This window comes from Chiloscyllium plagiosum, unplaced genomic scaffold (genome assembly GCF_037043375.1).
Source record: "Chiloscyllium plagiosum isolate Xiang-an unplaced genomic scaffold, Cpla_swu_hap1 HiC_scaffold_19, whole genome shotgun sequence".
Classification (NCBI taxonomy): Eukaryota; Metazoa; Chordata; class Chondrichthyes; order Orectolobiformes; family Hemiscylliidae; genus Chiloscyllium; species Chiloscyllium plagiosum.
The window spans coordinates 22,230,983-22,257,151 of record NW_028270157.1 but is presented as its reverse complement, the minus strand read 5'-3'; the positions used below and the strand labels follow the sequence as shown (position 1 = coordinate 22,257,151).

The window sequence follows — 26,169 nt, the reverse complement described above, 5'->3', positions numbered from 1 at the left end:
GTTTGTGCAAGGGACAACGTGAGTTGCTGTAGAAGGGTTAGTTGAGACATTTTCAAGTAAATCACTAAACGTTGGTGCTACTGTCCATCAGGATTGTTTTTTTCCCCCAATTATAATCACTTCTAATGAGTGACTTAATATAAATGACCTATTCATTTCTTTGATGGTACTGTTCTTATAAAATAACATTTTTCCTCCCGGATTATATGATGTACTAGAGGCATTCATCGAAACCCAGACTGACTGGTTCCAGTGATTTTTAACAACAGTAAACAGACGGATTAAGTACGTAATACTTTAAATGAGTACTCGCGACATAAAATCGTCGTTAAAAGGTAAATCCAGAATTTCTGTCCAGCTGATAATGCAAGATTTTAACAGGTTTAACATTTTCTATTCATTCATGTTATATTCGACTATTTTAAAATTGGGAATGCCCGTAGGAAAGTTTTAACAAGTATAACATCAATAGAAGGTATTAGCCAAAAGCAAGAAACATCTCAGTAAAAAAAAGATGGTAATCTATGCAGCTTTAAGGATGCAATTAAAAAAACAGACATTTTTGTAGCATATTGGCGACAGCTCCTTACAGACGCGGTTTATGGAATGCACTCATTTGCTATTCCACTATGATAGCCTCACATTACGGTTTGCTGCAATTATTTTGTCAGCATGAACATTTCACTTGCCATTAAGTCGTTCTATCATTGCCTCTTCAATAGTTCAAACATGCTTAAAATTACTTGCACCTCACAAATTGTGAATTTCTTAACAGATGGGGCAATGCTATAATTTTCAATTATTTTAAACACGTCAAGAAAAGAATGTGAAGAATATTATATCTGTACAGATACAGCCGAGCATTTCAGATTACTTCAATTGTCCATTCCTGGTTTGCAAAGTAGTCTGGATCCCTGCAATCACTCTTTGGTAAATAGTTTATCTGAGTTAACACCTAACACTGCTTCTCTCCCTCAAGTTTCTCATCCACACAACAGCAACTTGCTTATATAAAGCGTCTTTCGCCCAAAAGACATCAAAATGTTTCATACAGAGAAGAAAGGCTTTCTCACACAGGTAACAGATAAACATATCTTGAATAATTCAACACAGCATTACTGATATGAGGAAATCTTCACCATTACTATATCCTCAGTGAATTTTGTAAAACGAAATATGGAAAAAAGTTTCCATTGCTTACAAAGAGTTCTGAGCCATTATAACCTGTTTTATATTTCCATTTGATGTCAATTTGGTGCCCAGATTTTCCCGGGTTTATTTCTCTCCTCTTCAACCTCCATTGGCTTCTTATTCACCAGCATATTAATTCTATGACACTTATTCTTATTTAGAAACCTACATTTAACTTTACTCCTGCCCTGCATTCCAGTCTGCTATTTCATTCTGAATCTGGTTCTCCATGTGAGTGAATCTGCTCCACTGTTTGACAGGATCATGGCTGAGTTAAGTGTAATCTCAATTCCACATTCCAAGTTAACCCAGAAAATCTTTTCAGCCTTTTGTTTATCTATTTACATCCACTTTAGGAATATTCAAAGATTCAACCTCCACCACCTTTACAGAAATTTCCAAAATTCACAACTCGCTAAGAGCAAAACATTCCTCTTATCTCTGTCTTAAATGGGCAATGGATTATTGTAAAGTAGTGGCCCTTAGTTCTCTCAGTCCCTCTACAACTGGAGATGGAGCAACCTTTGATTTAATGGTGGTATGCCAGAATCAGAAGGTATAGGATTCAAGTCTCTCAAGAGACAGTCCTAACAAGTAGAGACCAAAACTCTGGCTCTGATTTGACATCTAATGGAGATGTGCATAATAGGTATCAGTGGCTTCTTCTCAAACTGAGTTGAAACTTTATTGCTGGAACAGCACAGCAGGTCAGGCAGCATCCAGGGAACAGGAGATTCGACGTTTCGGGCACAGGCCCTTCTTCAGGAATCTTCAGGCCCTTCTTCTCAAACCCCTCTCACTACAGTTTGCTGATCACCCTATCAGCTGGAATAAAGCTAGTTAAGGCTGGTCAGAGTGTTAACCAGTCAGCTGTGGCTTGTGTGGTAGCACTCATATGCTGAAGGTTCAAGTCCTACTCCAGAAATTTAGTAAAGCCACTTTAATAAGGAGTGCTGCATTACTAACTTCTGAATCACAGAATTGTTACAAGTGCAGAAGAAGATACTTGACCTATTCGTCTTCATCAGCTCTTCAAATGACAATCAATTAGTGCCTTCACCCGTCTTCTCTCTGTAACCCTGCACATTCTTCATCTTCATACAACAGTCTAAATCCCTTCTGAAAGTTTCGATTGAACTTGCCTCCACCACATTCTCAGGCAATGCATTCCAGACTGTAACCACTCACTGTGTGATAAGGCTTTTTCTCTCATATCTCTTTTGCTAAATATTTTAAATTTGCGCCCTCGCATTCTTGATCCTATTATGTATGGGAACAATTTCTCCCTATCTTGCCTGTCCAAATGCCACAAGATTTTGCGTCAATTAAATGGACCATTTTCTTGGACCTTTTCTGAACTCTCCTCAATGTCTTCACATCCTTTCTAAGGTCTAGCACCAAACCTGAAACCAAACTGGTGTTTTAAACAAGCTGAACATGACCAGTTTGCTCTTGAACACCATGCCCTAATAAAAAAGGGACAATGATACTATACGCTTTATTAACCACTCTCTCCATCTGTCTTGCCACCTTCAATAATTTAAATGTACGCACCCAGTTACCTGTGCTCCTTTTGAATTATACGTTTTATATTATATTTTCTCTCTATGTTTTTCCTACCAAAATGAAGTGCCATATTTTTCCCCATTGAATGGGGCCCTGTCTACCATCTCAAAGTGGAAGAAGAGATCCCATGATACTATGTAAATGAAGACCAGGGCTAGTATCCTGGTCAATACTTATCTCTCAATCAACAACACAAGAACAGATTGTCATTGCTGTCTGTGGAGTTTGCTGTAAGTTGGTTGCCATTTTTCCGAAGCGACAACAGAGGCTATATTTCAAAAAAGCACATCATAGCCTGTGAAGCACTTCAGGACATTTGCTGGTCATGAAAGGTACTATATAAATGCAAACTTTTCTTTCTTTGAATCCTTTGACTGTTCTCCATGGAAAGTGTGTGAAGATATGAAAAAATAACAAACGTTAATTCAGAGTTGTTTTTAAAGTCCTAGACCAATCCACAGCTTATCCCTCTTGCAAAGAACTCCTCAAACTTATTTTGACTACATCTTCAGTGCCAGCTCCTGTTTTGTATCCAATCACATCCCCCAGCCATTTGTACAGTACTTTAGGGAGATTATCATCTAAAATAGGAAAATTATTAATCATCAGCAAGCAAAAGAGAGACAACTGAATTATTAAATTTGACATAAATATAAGGCTTCAGATGCTTTTATATTGGTGCTGGTATGAAGTTAAATAGGTCTGATGGTTGTACTAAGATATTGTTCAACTTAATTTATGAAGTCTCTGTCAATTTCAATATCACTAAATAGTCAAAAATTAATCAGGTGAGACAGCTCTGAGAATTAAAATCGTAAAACTTCACAAATAGAAGCATTCTACAGGAAGTATTATCTCTAAATAAACATTAACATATATTTAATAGATAAGATAGACAAGTGGGCGATAAAAATGTAAATCTAGCTGTAGAGCCTGAATGGCAGGAATGTGGAATTGAGGCCACAATCAGATCAGCCATTAATGGCAGTGCAGGGTCAAGATGCTGAATGGCCTATATTGTTCCTAAATTGTACATATAGCAGAGCAGATGAGATTTTACTGATCCTTGGCCACAGGGTTAGTCATTTCGTTGAATGTAAATATCAGGAAACATGGGTTTTTATCCCTCTTATATTGAATTGTCAGGGTCAGTGGTAAAGTAAGGTGGTACAACCTCAAATATTAAATGGAATCTGTACATACTTTAAGTGTTCACTCACCAGAGAAAAGCTATGGAGTGGGGAAGCAGTAATGTGGAGAAGACCAGAAAATGATTCATGTTAATTAAATTAAATGTTTTGTATCAGTTTTTGCAAATTACAATTGTTGGTCCTGGTGCAGGTGCACAGAGAAGGATGTGGAACAATGAGATGGTATTGTGCGAAAGGAATTGATTCCGATTAAAAATTATAAAGGTTAAGGAGGATAAAGTACCTGCTAACTGACCCAAATATCAGGCACACTGAGCTGCTAATGAAAGTCAGAGGGGACATAGAAATAGCTAAGTTCACATTTTTTAAAAATTTCTTCTTAGATATGAAAGTTTTGTTGGGGAACTAGAAGGTACCCAATGTAACATAATTGAAGACTAAAATATGACTAAATTACAGTTTAAAATTCACGCAAAATGGATTGACTTTTTCAGGTTTGAGTTATAGGAAGAGGCTGGGTAGGCTAGGTCTTTTTTTCCCTGGAATGTAAGAGGTTGAAGGGTGACCTTATAGAGGTTTATAAAATCATGAGGGGCATAGATAATTTGAATTGCAAAGCTCTCTTCCCAAGGAGTTCAAAACTGGAGGACATTATTTTAAGGTGAGATGAGTAAGATTTAAAAGGGACCCTAGGGGCAATATTTTCACACAGAGGTGGTTTATAAGTGGAATGAACTGCCAGAGGAAGTGGTACATGCAGGTACAGATACAACATTTAAAAGACATTTGGACAGGTACATGAATAGGAAAGGTTTAGCTGGATAATTGGTCAAATGCAAGCAAATGGGACTCGGTTAGTTTGGGAAATCTGGACAGCATGACGCGACCGTTTCTGTGTTGTACAACTCTATGACTTTGATTGAAAAATCAATGACTAGCAGACAGTTTAAGATTGACACCAAGAGCATGATCAGAGTGATTAGAAGATCCACCTTCACATAAAAGGTGGTTGGAGTATAAGTCCATAACTAAGTGTAAGTTGGTTAGCTACAGTTGCAACTGTAACAAACAAAGTGCCTGTGCATTTAAGACAAAGGAAGATTATATGGCCTTTAGCAAAAGTATGATATTAGGTTTAGTTTGGGTTAGATCTAGCAAAGTTCAGCACAGATCTAATGGGCTAAATCATTTCCTTCTGTATTGCAAGTTTCACAGATCTTATCCATTTGTCTGGTGTGAACACATTGCTTCAACTGCAAATTGCAGTGAATCTCTATAAAGATAAGCAGCTAATTTGCAGAAGGAGGCTGACTGGAAGGACTGAATAGCTGTACTTTGAAGCCTTGAGCTTGACCTTTCTAGTCATTTCTTAGCCACTAAAGTACAACACACAATTGTTCCACACACAGCATACTTCATTTCTCATAGGGGGCAGACAGAAGCTAATATAAGAGCATTCCAATTATCAAATTGTGACAAAATCATTTAGAACATTTTAAAATCATCTTCAGCCTCAAATTGCTTCTACTTTCCTGATATCTATACCATATTCACCTAAAGCAACATCCAATTTCAAATTGATCCAAGACCTTTCAATGCTTCCTTTACATGCTAACTACTGAAAGAATGTTGAACAGGCTAAACCTCTAGGTCTTTTCAGGAAGAGAAAGTGAAACTTATTCTTTTTTGGAGTAAAAAGTTAAATCTGCCCCGTAAATGATGGACTAAAAATAGAGAAGACTGAAAATACTTGGCATTTCAGGTAGCACTTGTGAAGAGAGACATACTTGACCTGCCCAGTGTATCCAGCCATCTATTTTAATTTCAGATATCCAATATCGACAGTATTTTGCTTTAGATTTCAGCAACACTGTTTCATAGCTATTCAGTATCAATTTATTGTCTATTATCAATTCAGTGTCTATTAATTTTGAACATATGATAAAATTAATAACATATCAACTTAACAATTGCTGTGCAAATGAGCTAAAGAGAACCCTAGCAACATTTATACTGTGCAATTTCAACAAACATAATTTACTTTTAAGAAAGCATTTGTGTTAAGCAGTGAACAACAGAATCAAGGGACAACACATCTGTTCAACTCCTGATCAGTTACATTAATGAATATGATTAATTTCAAAACCTACTATCAAGCCAACTTTAATCTCTTTTCTGGTATTTTGCTCAATTCATCTTGTCAGCCTCTGTCTTTATTCCTTTCTGACAGGAAAAACAACCAGCTTAAGTCAAAGCTGAACTCTCCATTTTCCTGAAACAAAACCTTGTGACTTCACTGTTTTCTGCACCCTGCTTATTTTATCTAAAAAAGACAACGCAGAGATTATTTAAAGAAGTTATAGAAACCATACAAATCAAGACCTTCTTCCAGCATATTGTTATGCATGTAAAACTCAAAGCATTAAAGAAAAATTAAGAAGCAAATGCTTTGCCTTGAAATAAAACAAGACCTGAAGAAATTCAATGCATATTGACAAGTGTTTACACACATGTAATCTAATTATCACAGTTGGTTATTGCTGCAACAGAAAACATTTGGCCAAATAAACCTGCATTTCAGCCAACACTAATATAACCGCTCTTTATTTTGGAAGTCACCAATGAGATGAGACAGCACAGAGGATGCCATTCCAATAGTTTTTGCTTGGGGTTCTGATTTCAAAGCAGTGGCGACTGTGGATGAGTTCGAGAAGAAGGTTGTGCTCCCATCATTACTATTCCTGCCCTCTCTCTATACTCTATTCAAGCAACATAAAAGCATTACATAGCTAACTACTTTTGTCCAACCTATAGGAAAATTAGTTTATTTTTCAGATCAAAGAAAATTAGGCAGACCATGGCTGATTAGAATGCAACAGTAAAATTACCACACTTTCTATTCCACCCCTTTTCTGAAAGAAATGAGTCTAGTGTCAGATATGTAGGTATTTCCCACGACCAGGCTGGACTCTGTTTTTAACCGACACAGCAACCAGGACAATGGTTCTTATACAGTGACCAAAGTTCCTTAGTTCAACCATTGTGAATTAAGAACTCCTTTGCTAACATTTCATGAAACATCAAGATTTACATATCTTTTCTAAACGCATTTTCTTGCATGCAAAGTTTTATCTGGCTAAAAGTTAAATGCCTTCTTTATTCTATCAGTAGAGAACACATGGTCTAAAGTATGGCATTATGTAAAAGGCATTGATACTCAAGATTTGACAAACCTAAAGCTTTTTTTCAAAGGGTAAACAACAGAAAACATAATGTTAATGCAGTTCTAATCTGCACATATTAATGAATTTCTTATATGAGGGTACTGCAAGTTGCACAAGTTTTTAAAATCAAAAATATAAATTAATCTTTCTTCTCCAATTATACATTAACTTATTTGCTGACTCTTCTGTTGTGAATTAAAGAAACTATACCCTGTGGTATATTGAATAATTTTGAACTAACGTACACTTTATTTGCATTTTACAAACTGCCTTAATCTCTCATGCATGCATAAAGGCACTGTTGCTGTTTTTATTTATATGTAATTACTATGAATTAACTGTAAATCTCATATTTAGCTCCATTTAACGAGCAGATTGCAGCTGCCCATTTGAAAGTGTAATCGCTGCCTTCTTTCACTTCAGTTGGCACAATACAAAACATCTATTGAATTTTCTTTTAACATCACTGCCAATGCCTAGCCGACTTTTTAGCAAACTGATCAAGCGGAATAACAATGCAGCTGCAACATTTCATGGCATAGTTAAAGGGTCTCTCTTTCAGGCCAAAGCTGTTAATTAGGAACCAGAGAATGCAATTCTGCCAGTTTTTTTCTCTTTTAGCAATTACACTTTGGCAATTGCATTTTTAGTAGGAAAAATAAATCCTAATAAATGGACAGGATTGTTATTTGTCACACTAGTGTTTGGGCACAGTCTTTTGTGTGTTTTAATTCTTCTCTGATCAATAGCCATTTGGCAGTGTTCTGCTATTTGTAAAAGACTTTTCCCCCTGAAGTGAATTTTCTTTCGGTTCACTGATACAATTTACAGAAATATCCCAAATGAAAGATGTGAAAAAAAAATTTACTTACGTTAAACAATTTAGCAAAACAAGTCCGTAATTAAAATATATGTTTAAATTGAGTTCTATTTTTCAATCAAAGCTACTTAGGAGTATTATTCAACAGCAACTTTCTGTCAAGCTATCATTTTGGTGAATGTAAAATCCTTTCAATGCTCTCAATAAATAATGTGCAAACTGTCCCATTTTCAAAGGCAACAGCATGATGTCATTACCTTTAAACCCCTCAGTCAAACTTAAAAGCACAGAATAAAGTCATGAAGTTAGTGCCGCTGGGAATTAGTCAAGCTTGCTAGCTTTCCCAGCAAGAGGTTGCGCTGGTGGATGTACTAACCTTGCCGATAGCCATTAATCCCACTAAAGAAAGGAAGAAAGAAGTTCTAATTGTTGATTCAATGTTAATGAATTGAATACACATCTAAGGCTACCAGTGGAGACTATTAAGCTGTAAAACAAACACAGTTAGGTGAACTACAATCACTGTGTTTCTGTAGCGCTCAATAAAATTCATGAGCTGCAGGAACAGTGCCCAGTGAAGAATTTAGTTCTTCCAACAGTAAAAATCTGAGACAGGGAACAGAGCTGTACCTCAAATTCTACAGTATTGAAAAAGTTCAATCTCCCTTAGATAATTTCACAGGCACGATTTTTTTTAAGCATATTGCTGATAACCTGGTGTTGTGTGATTTTTAACGCTGAAAAATACATATTTCATTTTAAGCAGTCTGTCAATTGATACCTTATTGTATTTTGTTGCATTTATTCCAATCTTTAAAATTATTTAGTTATCTGAGTTACAATATAGGAAAAATTGAATGTTGATTTTCATTGAATTGAACACGTCATTTGCAGAATTTAAGCAAACAGAAAAGAACATTAAAATAACTTTACAGAATCATATAAACTTTACAGCACAGAATGAGGCATTTGCCCCATAATATCTGCACTGGCTCTTCAAAAGTGCATCATTACCAACTGTCAATTTTTTTGTTTATCCCTATATTCTTGCACCTTATTTCAATCCAAATAATCATCCAATATCCTCTCGAATGTCTCAGTTGAATCTGCCTCCACCCCACTTCCAGGCAGTGCATTCCATACCCTAACTTTTTGCGTATGAAAATGTTTTTCTCAGATCACATCTACTTCTTTTAATCTGTGCCCTCTGGTGCTTGATGTTTTCATTAGCAGGAACAGTTTCTCCCTCAGTACTCTAACAAACCACTCAATTTTTTGAAAGTGAAATCTTGAATTAGCCCTCTTCTCACCAGGAGGAACAGTTCCAGCTTTTACAGCTATCCTTATAACTGAAATTTCCTATCCCTGGAACCATTCTTATAAATCACTTCTGCATTCTTCACAATCTGAAGTCAATGTTAAAAGACGCTTTTAGAGGAAAATAATAAAACAAAGCTTAAATGAAAACATTAGATTGATGTTTCAGGAAATTGAAAATACTATGATACTCATATGTATAATTTCACCTCATTTGCAAATGCAAAGCAATACCAAATAAATTAACTTCTCCTGGGAAAGAAGTGGGTAATCTGTAAGCAAGAGTATCTTTAATTGCTTTGTAGGAACCATGGATTTCAATTTACAGTTCTAACTCTCAGAGTACATGCACAATCAGTGGCTCCATAATTACATATTTTCCTTATTTGCTTTCTTATCAATTTGGTAATCTCATTTCTTAGTTCTTTCATTGGAAAATACATGTTAGAATACTTATTCATGTATCAGCTTATGAAAGAATGTCAGCAGACTATCCTTCCAGGAGTACATAGATTAGATTAGATTCCGTACAGTGTGGAAACAGGCCCTTTGGCCCAACAAGTCCACACCGACCCTTCGAAGAGCAACCCACCCAGATACATTCCATCCCTAACACTATGGGCAATTTAGCTTGGCCAATTCACCTAACCTGCACATCTTTGGACTGTGGAAGGAAGCCCATGCAGACACAGGGAGAATGTGCAAACTCCACATAGACAGTTGCCTGAGGCGGGAATTGAACTCAGGTCCCTGGATCTGTGAGGCAGCAGTGCTAACCACTGAGCCACTGTGCCACCATCAAAAACCATGTCTATCCCTTATCTTTATCCATGCTCATAGACAATTCAGAGACTCATGATAATAATCCAAAATAAGGATCCTGTTGTAAGTGCGGGTGCCAGACAAGAAAAGAGTCATGTGCTTCAAAGATTGATGAAAATTAATAATTGTCTTATGTATCAAACTATTTTTCTAATCAACCTATTGTACTAAACAGAACTCAATCACGTTAATTAATTTATATTGAGGTTTTGTTTAATTAGCTTAAAATGGCAAAACAAAAATGATTTCTATCATCTTAAGTGGTGTATTGAAGTTTATGTGCATGTCCACATCAATTAATAAACATCAAAGGAACACACATTGGTTTATGTTAAACCTTGGAGGAGATTCTGCAGATTTTAAAGCAGTCTGAATTATGCATATCATCAAAAATTAGTTAACTGCTTAATATGGTATACATATTAAAATCCTTAAATCCAAAGGAGGCCTAGAGTTTTAAATGGGAACCCTACAGACATAAATTTATTGATATTTCCTGGTTTAAGCTCAAAGATGGTTTCAAGGAATTTGAATGCTGGAATAATTAACATTAACTCTGTACAGAATCTTCCCATGTCCTGAGTGATGTAGGCTACGGCAGGGAATTTTCGAAAATTAGATGAGATGTCAAGTTAGGCCTTACTAAATATTGAGATCAAAACAACTCATTTTCTAATAATGTTCCAGATATCATGACAAGATTGTTGCTAGTGAGCAGCGAGAGGCCTATTAACCAGGATTATTGCTCATTATTATCACCCTCTTTTCCACCCAATCTCAGCTCATTCATAATATGCGGGCTCCCACTCTTCCACCCTAGAAACAAGAAGCCAAGAATTTCTGACATGAAAGTCAGAGCATGTACCTGGCAACTCAATCTCATTGCTTTCTCTTTCAGGTCTCCATCTTGGACATTCAGCACCAACATCTTAAGCCATGTTTCATGGACAGTAGATACACACCATGGTGGTTGACATCCAACATGTCCCAGCCTCACCACATCACAGTACCTCTTTGAACAGCTTACACAATACAGGTGGTCACCATTATCATGATGGAAGGGAATGTGCATCATGATAGTGGGCAGGACTAAACTGTAGTGACAGTGCTCAGTCAGTCAGGATGGGAGTTTCAGTCATAATTCCAGGTGCTGGGTGGGAACATGTCAGGGGTCAGTGGAGGTGAGCTGTCCAGGGACTGGCAGGAAGGAAAATGCATGGAGGGTAGTGGGAAACTGATGACTAGCTAAGGCTGTGACTCACAGTGAGCCCACACCTCCCCCCTCACCTCCCTCCAAGGCCCCAAAGGAAACTTCCATATCCGCCACAAATTCACCTGCACCTCCACACACATCATCTATTGCATCCTCTGCACCCGATGTGGCCTCCTCTATATTGGGGAGATAGGCTGCCTACTTACGGAGCATTTCAGAGAACACCTCTGAGACACCCGGACCAATCAACCCAACCACCCTGTGGCTCAACACTTCAACTCCCCCTCCCACTCCACCAAGGATATGCAGGTCTTTGGACTCCTCCATCGCCAGACCACAACAACACGACGGTTGGAGGAAGAGCGCCTCATCTTCCGCCTAGGAACCCTCCAACCACAAGGGATGAACTCGGATTTCACCAGTTTCCTCATTTCCCCTCCCCCCACCTTGTCTCAGTCAAATCCATCGAACTCAGCACCGCGTTCCTAACCTGCAATCTTCTTCCTGACCTCTCCGCCCCCACCCCAGTCTGACCTATCACCTTCACCTTGGCCTCTTTCCACCTATCGCATTTCCGACGCCCCTCCCCCAAGTCCCTCCTCCCTACCTTTTATCTTAGCCTGCTGGACACACTTTTCTCATTCCTGAAGAAGGGCTTATGCCCGAAACGTCGATTCTCCTTCTCCTTGGATGCTGCCTGGCCTGCTGCGCTTTTCCAGCAACACATTTTCAGCTCTGATCTCCAGCATCTGCAGACCTCACTTTCTCCTGTGACTCACAGTCTCTAGCTTGACCAGTTTTGCCTTCCACAATCTCTCAATTTCTAAATACATCCAACATGTGCAAAATGGCTGCACCTACAAGCAAAATGGGAGGTATCAGTGTTTTATTTTCTAAGTTAATAAGCACATCATGCTAGTGAGCAATGGGAGGCCCTTCAATGGGTAATTGCATCGATCTTACACTTGCAGAGTACAGTTTGAAATCAATTTCAACCATATCATCGAGCATATAAAATGCGTGCAGTATCCAACTGTGTGGGGTGCAAATCTGGGCAACAAACAATCTTGATCATGTCATTGGTCCTTGCAGATTGAAGATAGGTATCTTTGTGAAGCAGAATTAACCAGAGGTGAGAGAGTGGAGAATGGTTCAGTAATCATATAGCACATGCAATGTCCTACTGTGTCTTTGTGTTGTGACCGGTAGCATTTTCATCAGAATATGGTTGAATGTCAAAACTCCATGTAGAGTCATACGACATCCCTCCTTGTCAAAGTGTCCCATATCCTACTGTATGAAACAGAATGCATGGCCATTATTTGAGAATGATGTGAATGCTGACTGCTCGTGTTACTAAGAATCTGTTCCTCACGTTCCTCACATGGGTAAGCTGCAAATGTGACTGGATGATTCAGCCATAGCAATTGTTATCATTGGTGCAGTCAAGATGTAGAGAAATGGAAGAGGAACAGATGTGCCAGTCTGCACTGGAAGAAGTCACAGTTGAAGGGCCACTGCAGCAGATAAAGGAGGGCCCGGATTTATCATCTGATGGTGCCATTTCCTCCACGGGTAGGTGTCAGTGCAGATACAACATGTCCTGGACACTGTCACAGAACTGTGCCAACTGCTGGAGTGGAATCTGCACCCTGAAGAACTGTGTGGCTATCATAGCCCAGTGGCTGTCATTTTTATGCTACTGACTTCTTCCAATGAGCCGTTAATATTTCTCAATTGTCCACTTACAAATGTATCAAGGCTGTTGCAAATACCATTTGTAGCACGTTGCACCATTTCCTCTTGCTCCCCTGTGACATGGTCAGTGCTGCAGCCCGAGGCAGAACGAGTCAGCTACACAGCTGACCTCTCCCAAGGACAGGACACACTAAACTATACACATGCCTTGTTGAGAGGTCCATGTCATAACCATGCTGAGTTTGTCAATAGAAAGGGTTCCATTCCATAAATTTTCAAGTGATCTGTGATCACATCTTAGACATTTTCACGTGGTTCACTGATACAAGTCTTACATCATTGAGAAATCTTATGTTCCTTCTGTGTTTGAGGGGCCAGATGGCTTACAATATGGCTACTGGCGGAAAGATGCTATCCTACATGACTATAGCTGATGACTCCATTACAGAACACTCGACTGAGGCTGAACATAGATACAACACTGTCCAGCCTTTGACCAGGGCCATGTTGGAAAAGCCAACCAGCCTCTTGAAGGTGAGGTTCTGCTATGAGGATTGGTCTGGGTGCCCCTGCAGGAGACTCCAAAAAGTGTTCCACATAATCCTGTCATGCTGAGCCTTGCACAATAGGAGCAGGGAGATGGGGACAAGTTGGGAGAGAGAGTTCTCAACAGGCAGTAAAAACAAGACAGAACTTAATAGATGCCCACTTCCAGTAGATGAGAGTTGGGTGCGATGATCAATTGTTGATTGTAAAATTGTTGGTACTCAACTTCTTAGCACTTATTTTCTGTACTGAGATGGAAATACAGCTTCTGATGGTTTTATTTCTGTTTGCTTTTGGTATTGGTGAATAAAGGTGAATATTTTGAGTCATTTGAAGTCTTCCTTGTGTGTGATGGTTCCACACTGAACAATAAATAATAAGGTGTTGGGATATTATGGGCATTTGGGAAGGAATAGCAGTGATGTTGAGGGTTGTAAGAGAGAAAATGATGAAGGGCAGGTGAAACCTTGCCATCAATGTGCTGTGAGGACTTTGGGAGCTGCTGTGCCACTACGATGACAGTGAAAGGCAACTTTGGACTGCCAATGCTTAACCAAGTGCACGGCTGGCTTAAAATATGGTGCCAACCCAGGAAGACCAGGGTACCCTGGCATTGGTGAGTAGGAGAATCCAGTCAGCAAAGAGAAGAGGAGAGGAGAGGGGAGCCATAGGGGTGGCACGGTGGCTCAGTAGTTAGCACTGCTGCCTCACAGCACCAGGGTCCCAGGTTCGGTTCCAGCGTCGCGCAACTGTCTATATGGAGTTTGCACATTCTCCCCGTGTCTGTGTGGGTTTCCTCTGGGTGTTCCAGTTTCCTCCCACAGTCCAAAGATGTGCAGGTCAGGTGGATTGGCCATGCTAAATTACCCATAGTGTTAGGTGCATTAATCAGGGGTAAATGTAGGGGAATGGGTCTGGATGGTTTACTCTTCGGAGGGTTGTTGTGGACTTGTTGCACCGAAGGGCCTGTATCTACACTGTAGGGAATCTAATCTAAAAGGGACATGGTACATAGTTAATGAGGCCATTTTGGGACAATCATGTGAAAAAAACTCACTAAGTCTCATGGAGAGAAACACTCAATGAAGTCCAATGAAACCGACACTTCATCAATTTCTGATAAGTTTCAGCACTTTGTATTCAATGAACAATATATTAACTACGTGGCTTCACAGAGCAGTTGCCTATGAATCCAAGTAAGAGAAGGTGTATTCCTTTTCTTCATAGATAGGGAAATAAAATAATAAATAAATGGGATACAAAGACAATTGCGGTCATTTTAATTTAGTTCTCCAGGTATGAGTTCCGAAGGACTGAATGCAACCACAGGGTTTTAACTTTTGCTTCATTGTCTTCTGTCAATTGTCCACACTAAATTACAGGATGTGGAAAAGTGAGGTGAAATTAATACATAATTGGTGGGCTATGGTGGTGGGGTTGGGGGAGGGTACACTGGAATTGTGAGCTAAAATGTTGGTTGTTACTAATTTGTGTTAAACTGGCTCCAGTTGGTAGACAGAAGCTTTGATAGATCATAAAACAGGCATTGATTTCTGGGTGGCATTGTAGTTTCTTTTACAAATTAATGCTACTAGTGGATTTAATACAATCCTGGATTGCTGTACTGGAATTGCACAAACTGAGCTGACATTGGTAAAATACTGATCAAAGTTTTATGAAGTGGAGAATATGTCTTATGTCCAGTTCATCACAGCATCACCAAAATTCTCATTTTGTAAGTTCAGAGGACTGGTTGAAGGACACAAAGTCTGTTGTACTTAGTTGCTTGACACATTTTGTTACCAATTGTTAGTATTGTTCTAATGGGTCTTCTTTACTCAGAAAAGGAATTTTAAATGCAGATCCATCCAGGTTGGACTTGATGGACTGAATGGCTTCCTTCAGTATTGCAATAACTTAATGACCAAATGTAAGTTTGCTTGCAGAGCTGGAAGGTTCATTTACAGACATTTTATCACCATACTAAGTAACATCAGTGAGCCTCCAGTGAAGCCAAAACTTAATGACTCTATAATGATTGGGATTTCATCTATTTCTCAGTCAAAACAAAGTGCCATAGAAGTAAGTAAAGTTACAATCTCACTTAATGTGAATGCACATGAAAACCCCTCATCAATACATTTTGGACCAGGCAACTCAACCTCCAATGCTCCCACCTTCTCCTTTTCCCAAAACAGCTTCTTAGAAGGCACTCATGATAGATGTTAAAACCCCTCAGACCAAATCAAATGCGTAAAAATCTTGAGAGATTCCTCTCAAGTCCCTGAAGTGATCAACAATGAATATCTGAAGACAATAAAGCCCATTTTGTGAATTTTGCCCAACATCCCAGCCATCGCTTTAACTCAGCCTCATCAGTCACATGCAATACAGTGTATAATTATTAAAAATGTGGCAATCTGGGAGATCTTTTTTAAGAAATTAAAACTCCCTGTCATTTATTTACTCCTCTTGTCAAAGTTCTCTATCTCCAGTTCTCCTTGCTGGGGTTTGACCCTGAGTATTGTTCCACAGTAGACTGGAACTCATTGTGACTCTTGGCAATCATTGGTGACAGACCATTCAATCATTGGATAACCATGGTCTTCTCGTCACTCATGTACATGTTTATTTCTAGCATGGACCTCTGAACAGTGGTCAACATGACAATACATGTCATTCTAAACCCTTGGCTATTAATTCCAATTGTAGCACTCTGACTGATTCACTCAGTCTAGAATTGTATCTGAGACCCACACTTTGCCTAACTCCTTGGTTCAACTGCTTGATGATGAGTTAACTCATCTAGACATTGGAGAATTACTTAAAACTTTAATATGATCTTGGTGACACGGAGTACCTTCCTGAATATAAAGTCAGTATTTAAAGACACTTGTTTCCAGTTAGTATCAGGAATAGAGCAGAAACTCAATTTTCCAACTCAGTTTTAGGAATGTTAGCTCTGAACCTCTGCTCAAACCGTTAGGAGAACTAGTTACTTTTTTAAAGCATCTGGGAATGGATTACAATTGCATGAAACATTATGCATTAATATTGCAAACAGTAACATATACCATACATACTCATGTATAGGTTGAGTTTTGAAGACTATTTTTAAGCCTGAAATTAGAAGTTGACTTATACATGAGGTATTGTTTTCAAGAGGATGAAATTAATGATTGACATTAGTCAAAAATAGACAAATAAGAGCCAGATCTCTATATAAAATAATAAACAACAAAAGGAAAAAGGAATTATGGCCATTATTGTATACTTATCTACAAAATAAGTGTTTTAATTCTGCCTGCTATGGTAGAATGGTACTGTCATACCATATTCCAGTTACCAGTACTGTAAAGTGCATGTAGGTCTACACATATGTACAAAAGTTAATAGGCATACCAGCAGGTGGTCAGGCCATCTACTGGGGGTATTTGTACAACGTACAATTCATGGTCAGGAAGAGACACCTGAAAAACTGGGCTGACTTATAAATGAGGTATATGAAAAATACCAGATTTTTTGGCCAAAAATAAAGAGTCAACTTATGAAAGAAATCGATCTATACACGAGTATATATGGTACTCGAATCATGCCCTTGTGTGCATCATAAAATTTTAAAGAAGAAAATTAGGAATTTAGGGCACTGGGCCAGTTCAAAATGTCTATAAGATTGATTGGTTCAAACACTGTTCAACTTGGTAAACCAAAGTATTGCTGCATAGAAACATAAACTTGACATGTATATGTTAGACACCTAAATGTATATTACTTAGGTTTGCAGGAAGTTGCACTTACATGGCACATGATTAGTTCAAAGCACTGAAAATTTAAACATTTGCATGAATCTGCTTTTGAGATCAATGATGACAGACTGTCTGCTGTGCAATTTATTAAGCAGATCTCTGGAAACAATAAACCATGTCAATGTTTGAAGATGTGCAGTTCCCCATCTTCTGTTTACAGCATTTTAAAAATATGTAATTATTGTCATTCTACCACCAAGATAGAATTGCATGTAACCATTTTCCTTCACCCACCCATAAATTGTCTCCTCACCTCTCAGTTCTGCAGCTGCCAACAATTTGTTGATTCTTAATTCAAGTGGTAAATTTTGTTTAATACCCATGACAGTGATGAGAAGCTAGCTATTTGACTACTGGGACATCACTGCTAAACCAATTGAAACAATCCAGGTTGACACTTTCCAGAAGAAATGATAGAATTGTAATCAGGGGTTGGCTCATTCTCCTCTTCTTCCTTCTCAGTTAAGGCTAAAGGTGACACCCCAATTGTTGCACCAACTAAGAATTGCCAACAGTATTGAGCGGAAATTGAAACGTGAAACTTTCAGAGACTGACATTTCTGTCTATCCCTCCTTCCCCCTCTTCTCAATATTGGAAGGCAATAGCATGCAACGTAGGTTGCATCTGCTTATTCTCAGGTATTCTGGGACTTGCTGTCCTGGTGCATGATTTGAAAATCCGGGGGGAGCAAGCTTGACTTTGGGCACTCGTAGAAGGAAAGGAAAAATTCAAAAGCAAAATACGTGGATAGTGAAAATCTGAAATGAAAGCAGAAAAGGCTGGAAATACACAGAAGGTCTGGAAGCATCTTGGGAGACAAACGTATTGTTAACATTTCAGGCTGCTGAAAGCTCTGATGTAAGATCACTGTCCTGAAACGCTAACTCAGCTTCTTTCCCCACAGATAATACCAGAGCTGCTGAGTATAATCAGCATTTTCTACCTTTTAGTTGCAGTAGATTACCCTTAGGCTCGTTTAGCAGTAATTGTGAACCTTTTATGCCATTAAAAACTCACTGATACCTCATTCAACAAGGTGTGACTGTGTCAAGTTTTTACAGTGAAAATTAAAAGCATAAAAATGGAATTATCATCAGTTCAATGATTTATAATTGATTACTGTCTGGGTGGACACTGGCAGTGAGTATACAACCTGTCAAGAAGCACAAAATTACTGCCAGTGATTTCTCAATTTGTCTGCACATGTCAAACTCCAGATGTTGCTGATAGTTTCACCATCATATCCACTGCGCAATCTGGGCTACCATATATAAAGTAAAGCTTGTATTAATATAGCAACTTTCATGATCTCAGGATGTCTGAAAGTACCTTCTAGCCTTGAATTGTACTTTATAAGGCGGGATTCTGTTATAATGCTGGAATGTAAGACAGAATGCAAAAAGGGTTCAGCAAAAGCCTAGATAATCTACACTGAAGTTCAAAACAAATTGATTGAATAGAACTACTGCAGGGTGTTCAGATTGTTTTTATAACAATTCAGAGTTTTTGTATTTGGAAGATTGAACTATGGATGCATATGAACCAAAAGTATTAATGCGCTCATCGTAATTATTCCTTATTGGATCATGGCGGTTAAAATAATACTTTATGTAGCAACATGTTACACTCTACAGGCTCAAATGCATAAATGACTTTGGATGATTAAAAATGTATTGTTTCTGCATTGTTAGCATCAATGTTATTGTGAATAAACTGTAAGCTCCTATTATGTTTCCAGTGTTCCACTGCCATTTGAGGGATGGAATCTCATGGTGCCTTATATTCACATTCAGCAATGACACACATATCTCAGATGTCCCTAATACAGTGCATTGTCAGCTTATATAGCAATGGGAGGGCTGGGATAGCTAGCTTGCCTTGACTTTTCCTAGATGGTTTCTAATCAACCTCTCCAGAAATGTTGTTACACACCTCCTGAACAGTTGGGACTGGAACCCAGGCTTATGGTCCAGAGGTACAGCCACTACTACAAGCACCCCTTCTAGATTATTATAGGATACAATAATAATGGACTTGTTGATTTACCAATTGTTACCAATTAGTCTTTATCAAATCCCTGGAATGAGGAGCAGAAATGCAAGTTGTGAAAAATTTGGAAACCACATGTCTCAAGTAATTGATTCCTTCTCAGTAGACTATACGTCTCATGTTAGGTCTGAAACTATTTCTATATCATATTTTAAAATGTTCTTTCCTAAAAGAAAACTATCTAGTTTGCATTTGAGTTAATCAATACTGTCTGAACTGCCTTCCTGGCAAATTGATGTCACCTCACTTTTCCGCTCTTTTGTGTTACATGTACCCATCCAAATATGGAATAAGTCCCCTGCTTCCACTGTGTGGACAGGGAGAAACAGCTTGTAAAAGCCAACATTGTCTCATCTCTTTAAACTCATACCAACACAGCAGCTTCACCTCCCAAAGTTTGCTTTGCCTTTTTCAACTATGGTCCAGTGTTAGAATTCTTGACTTTGGTACAGCAGATTGTGGATTGAACACCCACTCCAGAGACGTCATCATGTAATATTGAATGACATTTCAAGGTAGTCTGAGGGAGTATGACATTGATAGAAGAATTGCTTTTCAGGCAAATGTTAAAGTAATGCACACTTACCCTGTTTCAATGGATGTAAACTACCTCATGGTATGAGAAAGGGTATGGTTAACATGCATGCCATCCATCAAGAATTGAGTGGGTCATTCATTTATCTATGCACTGTTTGCAGGATTTTGCTACATGCAAGATGTGCTTAAATTTCCATAGCAACTACTTTGCAGAAATAATTCAAAATACAAAGCACTTTTGAACATGAAGCTATGTTCAACTATAACATTATTTTTATTTTCATTCATTCTGATAACAGATTTAATAAAATAGGCCCAGAGAGTACACGAGATGTCGCTGAAAGTAATATTAACCTAGTCTTGAGAGGTTTGGTATAGGTGGACTAAACCATTTAAGTTTAGATTAAAAATATACAAATTTCAGAAGAATGACAAATGTATTTGTTGTGTTAAATAAATGTTATGAATCCTAATTTATCCAGCCTTTTCCTAAAATTAAGTTAGTGGCTTTTTATATTCTCATACTTGTCTATCACAGAGGATTTGGGTGGCACGGTGGCACAGTGGTTAGCACTGCTGCCTCACAGCGCCAGACACCTGGGTTCAATTCCCGCCTTGGGCAACTGTCTGTGTGGAGTTTGCACATTGGCTGTGTGAGTCTCCTCCGGGTGCTCCGGTTTCCTCCCGCAGTCCAAAGATGTGCAGGTTAAGTGAATTGGTCATGCTAAGTTGCCCGTAGTGTCAGGTGAAGGGGTAAATGTAGGAGAATGGGTCTGGGTGGGTTGCTCTTTGGAGGGTCGGTGTGGACTTACTGGGCCGAAGGGCCTGTTTCCACACTGTAAGTGATCTAATCATTTTTAAATTCTACTTTTTGTTGTTTCAAGGTGACAAGAAGCTGATGCTGCATTGGCAGAGGGCAGATACTGAAAATGCTGCTGTTGCCTCAAAGGAGGAACGAATGAATTCACAAAGTTCATAGGACAGCCTGTTCAAGAGGATTCATCCTTTCCCTGCTGGAATCAGGCGACCTTCGTCACCCAGAGCTTCAGCTAAACAATCAGAACGTCACCTCCCAAAATGCAAACTTCCATTGTTTGGCCCCAGCACAGAACATTATGCTTTCCCTGTTTTCCCTTCCATCAGGATTCCTGAAGAAGGGCTTATGCCCGAAACGTCGATTCTCCTGCTCCTTGGATGCTGCCTGACCTGCTGCGCTTTTCCGGCCACACATTTTTCTGCCCTTCCATCAACCAGAGGCAGGAGATAATGTGTAGCATTTTTTACCATATGAACCGAATTATTTTCCGAACAACGGGCTTCTGGAATGAGAAGTTTTAGTTGTTGAGAATTTGGAGGAGAAAGCAGGCCCTTAGGCTATTAGATTCCCTCAAGACGAATCTTAATGCAATTCATATTGTGACGCTGTTTCAAAAAGTCAGATTTAAACAAGAACATACATAGGGCAGGACTGTTTATGTTACCTTGTTAGTGAACCGACAGGATTCTATTTGCTGCACATTGTATGAGACAAACTGTTGATTTATTTTGGAAGAATCAGACTTTAAGGACATTTCACTTTGGTGTGGGCAAGTTTCGAATGGATGAATGCAGAGCAAAAAAGTTACGCATCAAACCAGAAAAAAAACAGGGGGCGAGGTATAGTCCATCACACACAATTCCCAAAGGACTAAATGTTTTGCAGTTTCAGATAAAGTTTACGCCATATCAGATTTTTTTAACAAAAAGCTGCCCGGAAATTGCTTTTGTTCGATTGTTTTTTTTTAAATCACACTGGCATGAAGGTAGGTGGAGATGTCGCGTTTCAGATTCCCCAATAGTAAGGATACTGCTCGACGCTTGTCCAGAGTGAGCAGGGAAACGGCACATTTACCCTCGGCCCAGCTGTTTCTATAAACCCGTCTACTCCGCAAAGCGCTGGGCAGAGCGTGGACACTTGCTATGGGAAATGTGCAAGAGCTCTGATCAACTCATTCGTGTTTTCAGTCCAGCCTTTTTCCGCGGCGCCGAGATATCTCTTTTGATGCGCGGCTAGCCCTCGATCTGACACAACAGCTTTGCCCAAAAGCGGAGGAGGCGTCCAGAAACTGGGAGCGCTGCTCAAACATTACTCGAAGAGATCAGTTGTCAGTCAGAGGGAGAGCGAGAGAGTTTCCACATGCATTCAGCACTATACAATGAGGTGCAAATGAACTATTTGGATTAATTCGCATCTTTTTTTTGGATTATTTTTCTCTCACACAGTAAACGTGAGGAATAAACTGTTTAAAAGTGTGGAAGTACAGTGAGGTTGCTGGACTCTCTTGTGGATTTTGGTGGTGGCGGGGGAGGGTGGTTTCTCTGTGAGCCTGTTTGAGCCAACTTTCAGGAGGGCTGCTCGCTCGCTTCTGCAGCTCCAAAGATTTCTCTGTGTGCCGAGCCCCGAAGGGGGAAGGGGGAAGGGTGGTCGCTGGAGCGCTCGAATGTCGCCACTGAGGTGGAAAAGTTGATTATTTCGAGCTCTCGTTCTGCTCGACCCGCTCGCCTCCTCGCCCTCTCTGGGTGAAAGTGATACGATACTGGGAGATTGCGAGCAATCCCCTACCTCGCCGTCTTCAGTGGCCCTACCCAATGCACTCAGCAAACCGCAGCGACGCCGTTAATGCAGGGGAACACCCCGTCTTTTCATTCATAAAACAGACCCCCCCCCCCCCCCCATCCACTTAAAACTGCCCCCGGAACAATATGAGGCCCTTGTGGAAAGTAGGTTGAAATATTAACCCAAGATCTGGAACTTGAATTATAAAGTTTAGGTCTTTCAATGCTGGTAGCAGACATTAAAAACATTTAGAAAGTTTAATCCATGAACTGCAAATAGTTTTTAAATGGCCAGTTAGCTTGAGCAGTGTGGTACAGAGCTGGTTCCTCGCTGGTTTTATAATTCCCATTGAATTCAGTTACATTTTGCACACACACACACACGTGTACTGAGGCAGTCCCTGGCCATTCCGATGGGAGAATGTTATATCTCACAAGTGCCGCATTTGACGCTGTTCCCCCCGGTTCAGCTCCCGAACGGGGGATTTTTTAAAAACAATCTCACTCGCTTCTCGACCTCGGGAATCCGCAACTTTCCCGTTTATGTGATAACCACGTCTTGCACCGAAATCTGTCAGTGTCTTCCATCATCCCCGGGGGGAAGCAGCCAGCGCTGGGGACGCCACTCGGCCCATTGGGTCCATTCTAACTGCGGGAGTGCCCTCTCCAGAGCCCTGCACTCTTCCCACGGTTTCCAATTTTGTACCCAATTGCCCCCACAAAAAGTCACCCTCCAGGGTGTCAGTCTATGACCCCGGGGACCTGTGAACGTTTAAGGAGCACAATCTCTCCTGATGTGAGCAGATTTAGGCGATTTCTTCCTCGAGAGAGAGAGAAAGAGAGCGCAGCGAGGAATCCCTCAGCTGGACCACCTTTGCAAGAGCGCACTCCCTGATCAGCGAGGTGGGATGGAGGGGAGAGGGGGGGGGGGGGGGGCATTTAAAACCAAGGCGCCACAATGATAGTGGTTCAGGTGAACGCCTGCAGCTTGGAGCTGCGCTTTGGGCTAGCGAGAGTGCAACCTGCCCTCTCTGCTCCGGGTGACGGGCGCGGTGCTCCATCAGCCCTGTGAGATAATCTAGAGACCTGGGCGGTGGAGCTCTGTCTCTCTCTCTCTCTCACACACACACACACACATTCTGTGACAAGTGAAATAACTTTGACTACCTTACAGTTTGAGATGGAGAAAGATCCTGACAGTGTACAATGGTCTGCATTAACTAGCCATCTCTGATACTTTGTGGGCAATGTTTCCCATTGGTGACTTTGAGAGACTTGAACGTCTGATTGACACAATCTGGAGACAGGTTATCCAGGCTGCGGCACGGCTGTCATTGCATGCACTGGTAGACTTACAGGTAGGAAGTGAAGGTGCTGAGGTTAGCAGGGATCGAGTCCAGGCCCAGATCGGAGCAGTCCACCCGCAGCAGGACGCCATCCTCTTCGCAGTGACAGGGGTTCGGGCAGCCGCTGTTCCTGGGCTGGCCGCCGGAAGGGAAGCCCCAGGGCAGCGGCAGTAGGAGCAAGGAGAGCCGGAGCAGCAGTCCCCTCATGGCTGGATGCAGTCGGAGGGAGTAGGAGGGCCTGGAGATTCGAGTTTGCAGGTGGAGGGGGTGGCGAGGAGGCACTTGAATCTGTCACTCTGCTCAGTGCCAGTGCCACATTCCTGGCCAGCTGCAGCAGCAACTCCAGCTTTGCAAGTTGCGGCGGTCCCTTTAAATAATCAGTCCCGCCTCCCCCGGGGTGTCCCCGCCCACTGGTGTGTACACCCTCCTAAAGGGCGGGGCACCACCGTCCCGCCTCCTATCCTCCAATCACCTGCGAGACTCCCGGGGGAAGAACCGCGAGACAGGGTGTCTCTCCAGGGTACCTGTCAATCATCTCCCCAGAGCAACAAGCCCAGTGCAAATTGCAAAGCCCAGCGCCCCGGACTGCCCCGTCCAGAAAATAAAAACCACCCCCAGGCTGAAACCTGACTGCTCAGGAGAGGCAGGTTCACAATGCAAGTGCAAAGCAGCATTCGACATCTAACAAAAACCTTCAAACTAGAAACCACCTCCAGATTCTGGAACATAAACAGAAACTGCTGGAGAAACTCAGCAGGTCACCGGACTCGAACATTAACTCTGCTTTTCTCTCCACTGATGCTGCCAGACCTGCTGAATTTCTCCAGCAATTTTTGTTTTCGTTTAAGATCTGCAGCATCCGCAGTTCTTTGTTTTATATTGTCCGGATTATAGAAATCGTTTAAAGTACGAACACAACAGGCTCTTAATCTACGGCAAGAAGGCAGCTCGCCAGCAACGAGGGCAGCTAGGAACGGGCAATAAATTATGGCCAGCCAGCGACGCCCACATTCTAAAATAAAACAGAACCCCCAAACACCTCAAATAAGGACGCGAATATAAAATAATAACTCTGACAATAGCGTTAACATAGCAGTCTCATTTCTATTTGCAAAATCATACATTTATGATATCAGAGCTTGCTCATCAGGACGAAGCTTCACTAGGTGGGTCCTGTGATTGATATGGGGGATTCCACCTCCAAAGGCAATATCCTATAGCCTGCAGAGCCACTAAATGTATCAAACCTAGGTAGGACAATCTGAAAGTCAACCTCAGTGGATATTAACTGGAAAAACAAAAAACTTTGCCAAACCTATCAAAGGATTTCAACATTTAAGGAGGACAGTTCATTTTTAAAAATGTTATTAGATTACCTATAGTGTGGAAACAGGCCCTTAGATAAGCAACTCCACTGCTTCCACCCATCCCCTTCAATACTAGCAGCATTCTCTTCTGTTGTTTGTTGTCCAGGTGAGGATTGTCATCTTAAACTGCTGTAATCTATGTGACACAGGGGCACCCACAATGCTGCCAAGAAGAAGGCTCCAGGATTTTCCCCCAGGGCCAAGGAAGGAGCACTCCAGGAAGTGGTATCTCATGGAAAGGCAGATAAAGGTGATGGTGTTCTCATGTGTCTGCGTCCTTATCCTGCTATATGGTAGAGGTCATGGTTTGGAAAGTGCTGTCTTGGTGTATTATTTCGGTGCATTTTGATGCCACTGGGCATCAGCTGTGGTGGGACTGAATGCTGAATGTTAGACAGGTACCAACCAAGTGGGCTGCTTTGTCCTGGAAAGTATTGAGCTTCTTGAATGTTTTTGGAGCTGGACTAATCCAAACAATTGGTGAACATTCAATCATACTCCTGACTTCTCCCTTGTAGGTGGTTGATCCTCTGAGGAGATAATAGGTTGGTTGCTTCCTGCTTCAGGCATGGATGGAAAATTTCCTTTTCCTGTGTAGGGAGAGTAGGTTTGCAGGTGAGGACAAAGGCAGCCATCAAATGAGGTCAAGATTCACAAGATAAAAACAGAAAATGCTGTAAATATTCTGCAGTTCTGGCAGCAGCTGTGAAGAGAGAATTCCTAACCTGGGAACTGGTGAGTATAGTGCTGGAAATGCACAGCAGGTCAGGCAGCATCCGAGGAGCAGGAGAATCAATATTTTGGGTATAAGTCTTTCATCAGCCCTTTCCTGATGAAGGGCTTATGCCCAAAACGTCAATTTTCCTGCTCCTTGGATGCTGCCTGACCTGCTGTGCTTTTTCAACACTATATTCTCGACT

At 40.6% G+C, this 26,169-nt stretch overlaps 1 protein-coding gene across 3 annotated transcripts in view; it reads right to left on the bottom strand.

Moving 5' to 3' along the window:
• Nucleotides 1-24,182, bottom strand: part of LOC122559759 (leucine-rich repeat-containing G protein-coupled receptor 5-like) — a 164,164-nt gene extending 139,982 nt beyond the window's left edge. For all 3 annotated transcript variants that reach the window (XM_087997117.1, XM_043709735.2, XM_087997118.1), the window contains exon 1: nucleotides 23,893-24,182. In XM_087997117.1, coding sequence (XP_087853243.1) covers nucleotides 23,893-24,089 — 197 coding nt within the window. In that variant the 5' untranslated portion in view covers nucleotides 24,090-24,182. The remainder of the gene's footprint in view (nucleotides 1-23,892) is intronic.
• Nucleotides 24,183-26,169: the final 1,987 nt, after the last annotated feature.